Here is a 4,027-nt window from a genome sequence, read left to right as displayed (position 1 = left end):
CATGGGAGAATAGAAGGACACAGGGAAGAGGTAACTATAGGGAGAAACTGGGAGGGGAGATGTTGCACTGTGGTAAATTATAGTCAATGTCATGAGACAAAGCATATATGAACTGATGTATGGAAAGTGAATTTGCTCTGTAAACTTTCACCCAAATCACAATTTAAAAAAAAAATTCTGTTTAATACTTAATATCAGAAATACAGTTTAGATAGGAAGCTTAGATAATACAGTTCAGACAGGAAGAGGACAAGCATAGGGAATACTATATATAGTTATTCATTCATTAAACTATTTGAGCATCTACTATGTTTCAGGCATTGTTCTAGGCACAGGTATAAAGCGGTACAGAAAAGTGAAAAATTCCAGCATTCATGGAATTTACATTCAAGTATTAAGATCTGCCTTTACCTGCTGCTTCCATAAAGGTCTTGTTTAGCCGAAAGGTCAGAAGGGGTTCTTTGAGGTTTCGAAGGAAATCTTTCAAGAGGCTACAGATTGCATGGATATCATCTACTTTGCTGAGGAGAGGTACAGTTTTCACTCGGAGGAACTTCTCTTTCAGCTCTTTCACTGTCCGGTCACAGCCTGAGATCCTATATAGGCCTGTCTATTATTAAGATGATACTTTTATTTAAGGACCTCCTAATTACTAACACAAATAATAAATTCACACTCTCCTGGGGCTGATTCTTACCTCAGTGAGTCCTCTCTGCTCAATCTCATTTATGCAGTGGACAACAATGGAGGGGATCATTGGAGAAGTCTGGGACACAAAATCTGCCAGCATTCCCTAAAAGAGGAAGAGTTTGAAATTATTATTTAAACCACTTAGATGAATAGATGAAGACCACACGTAAAGAAACCAATCTCCTAATACCATATTTTTCCACATATAATGTGCCCATGTAAATAATGTGTGCATGCTTATAACACACATAGCACACACACAAAACTAATACGTAAGGAGGTTGAACAATATGTTAAAAATTATGTAACACATGTATTATTTCCATAAAAATAGGGTACTCAGCCTGGGATATCATGTACACCTTTAAATCCCTATTGCCAAAGTATGTATTAGAACAGAGACTTTCCATTTTTTTTTTCCTATTTCTACACCAAGACTGATTTATGGTGACATATACCACACTTTTTTATGAACAAGTAATAAGACCCCCAGCTGTAACTCTATCTCCCTTTCTTCTCAAGAAAGGGCATTAGAGAGTAAGCAATAATGAGAGTACAGGTAAGGCCTTTAATATAAACTAATTTATTACTCTGAAAAATGAAAACATTTTCATTTTAATTATTCTTATAAGAAAAATTAGTTAATACATCTTACAGTTGATCATGAAATAAATCTACCTATGGAGGAGAACTCCATGGTTCTATATTAGAATACAGAGAATTTATTTTAAAACACACACATACTGACATACACACACACAGAAATAGAGCTCTGGTGGTATAGTGGTTAACGTATTTGGCTGTTAACCAAAAGGCCAGTAGTTCAAACCCACTAGCTACTCCATGGAAGAAAGATGAAGTAGTATGCTTCCACAAAGATTTCCAGCCTTGGAAACCCGATGGGGACCATTATTAGGATCGACTCAATGGCAGTAAGTTTGATTTTTGGAGATATGTGTGGTGTCTGTATGTGTGTGTGTGTGTGTGTTTTAAAATAAATTTTTAAAGTTATGAAATATATAAATGGATAAAATCAGAGAAAAGTAACTTTTTGCTGAGGAGTTGGTATCAGCAGTCATTTGTTTTGATTCCTGCTAATGTTGGTTGTAAAATAAATAATAATTTCTTAATGGATTTTAATGATTTTCAGGAATAACAAACCTAATCTTAATTTAATAGCTTAGTATGGAATGTCTCTAATATACAAGAAAAAATATTCACAGATGAAATTAAATGATAACGGAGATTTGCTTCAAAATAATCTACTGGACAGGGTTGGGAGTGGAGATGGGGGTATCAAGATTGGACAAGAGTTAGTAATTATTGAAGCTGGGTGATGGGAACCAGGAGTTAATTGAACTACTCACTCTATTTCTGCATATGTTTGAAATTTTCCAAAATAGGACAGTGTGGTATAGTAAATAACCTGGTATGACTTTTCTAGGCATAAGTCTTTGTAAACTCCAAGGTAGAATATGCTATGAGCAACTGAGGAGGTCCTGATTGTTAAAGTTACCCACCTGGGGTATTTCTGTTGAAAGCGGAACAAAGCAATGTTCTGGGAAGTTTGCTCTCTCTCAGGTGCTGATGTTATGATTGGTTAGTTTGGCTACTCTGCCAGACTCAAAAGGAGCCCTCCTAGAGGCAGGAGTCTCTCTGATTGCTGGCTGAGAAAGATGTGCTGCTGAGAGAAACACGTTGCTGAGAAAGAGACACTAAGAGACATGCACTGCTGAGAGAGAGACACATACTGCTAGGAGAGAGGGTGTTGGCTGAGAGACAGCGGGCTGAGAGAGACTGAGCATTGTTCCTGAACTTGCATTGTAGCCTGGTGCTTCTCTAATAAACCCCATAATCTGTGAGTTCTGTGTGGTCACTGCAGCAAATTATCGAACCCAGAAGAGAGGTGGTGGGTGCTGCAGGAGGAACAGTTGGTGTCAGGATTGGTGAAAGAGCTGGAGGAAGGCAGCATGTCTGGCCTTGCAGGAATAGACCCTGGGCTGCTGATGGTGATTCTGTCTTCCTCTTGTGGGGTTAAGGGAGGTCAGAAGTTGTAGCCTCCCTGTCCCTTTAGCAGACAGGATGGGGAAAACAGGGGAAAAGAGAGAAGGAAAAATGAAGAGAAGGGAGAGGAGTTTGGTTCTAAAAGGTATTAAACAGAGAAACCCAGATAGAACTCTATAACGAGTTAACATTTTACAATTTTTAGTCATTAGTTGTAGAAGGGATTTATACTTGACGTCATTAATTTCAGACCAAAAACTAACATTAAGCCTTTAAAATCCTAAAGAAGCCATAGAACAAGAATGACTCTGATGAGCATTACCTCTCCGATCTTGACAGGTGTTCCTATCAGAGTAGGAATGCAGGGAAGGGGACAGCGGTCCCGACATTCTGGATGAGAGACCACACGACAGTCTCGACACTTCAAAGACAGCTTGCCAAATTTTATCCGCTTTCCACATGGAACACAAGATTCTGGTTTAATAACCTGAAGATAAAACAGGGCAAAAGGAACAGAGTGGCATTACAAGTAGGTCTCAACTTACGATGTGTTTCTGTTCTGATGACTTGGCTATAACTTGATCTGACGTAAATCGAATACCTCAATTTTTTTTAGTTTTCATTATTATTGGCTTTTATTATCAGTATCAATGAAGTCTGTATCAGTGTCATAACAATGAAGTCACAGTCATACTAGCTATCGGGCACATGCACAATTCAACTGTCCTATGTTGTCAGAGTTGAACACTGCCAAAGTCTGTATCTTTTAGGACTCCCAATACCAACTTCATTGGTATATAGCACCATACAGCAGCATTTTGAACAGTAACTCATAAAATTGAACATCTGAGAATAACATCAGCAAATTATGCACAGCAACACTGTATATAGTACGTATCACTAACAATAAGAATGTGCAAAAAATACATTGTAAGTCAGGGATTATTTGTTCAAAATTATCATCAACAAATATTTACTGGGCATTCAGGATGTGCCAAACAACTGTCTAAGACCTAGATACATATTTACTTATGTAATTCTCACAATAATCCCAAAAGATGGGTTTTGTTTTCTTCATTTACAGATGAAGAAACAGAAGCAAAAAGAGATTGACTTGCCTAAATCACTCAGCCGCTTTCATCAGGCAGCAGTATAGAGTAGTGGACTTATCAACAAGGTCTCAGAAAAGCTGGATGTTAAATCTGCTTGTTGTTGTTGTTGTTAAGTGCCGTCGAGTCATTTCCGACTCATAGCGACCCCATGCACAGCAGAACGAAACACTGCCCGATCCCGCACCAGCCCCACAATCCCTGCTATACTCGAGCCCATCATC

At 38.3% G+C, this 4,027-nt stretch overlaps 1 protein-coding gene across 1 annotated transcript in view; it reads right to left on the bottom strand.

Annotated features, from left to right (window-relative positions):
- Nucleotides 1-4,027, bottom strand: part of RACGAP1 (Rac GTPase activating protein 1) — a 45,553-nt gene that overhangs the window by 3,656 nt on the left and 37,870 nt on the right. Inside the window, exons 10-12 of the mRNA XM_007937825.2 lie at nucleotides 3,017-3,181; nucleotides 698-793; nucleotides 412-610 (exon numbers count right to left, since the gene is read on the bottom strand). Coding sequence (XP_007936016.2) covers nucleotides 412-610; nucleotides 698-793; nucleotides 3,017-3,181 — 460 coding nt within the window. The remainder of the gene's footprint in view (nucleotides 1-411; nucleotides 611-697; nucleotides 794-3,016; nucleotides 3,182-4,027) is intronic.

This window comes from Orycteropus afer, unplaced genomic scaffold (assembly GCF_000298275.1).
Source record: "Orycteropus afer afer isolate SDZICR_OR568_19922 unplaced genomic scaffold, OryAfe1.0 scaffold00045, whole genome shotgun sequence".
Classification (NCBI taxonomy): Eukaryota; Metazoa; Chordata; class Mammalia; order Tubulidentata; family Orycteropodidae; genus Orycteropus; species Orycteropus afer.
Note: the sequence above shows the minus strand (reverse complement) of the source record. Positions and strands in the feature narration are given on the sequence as shown.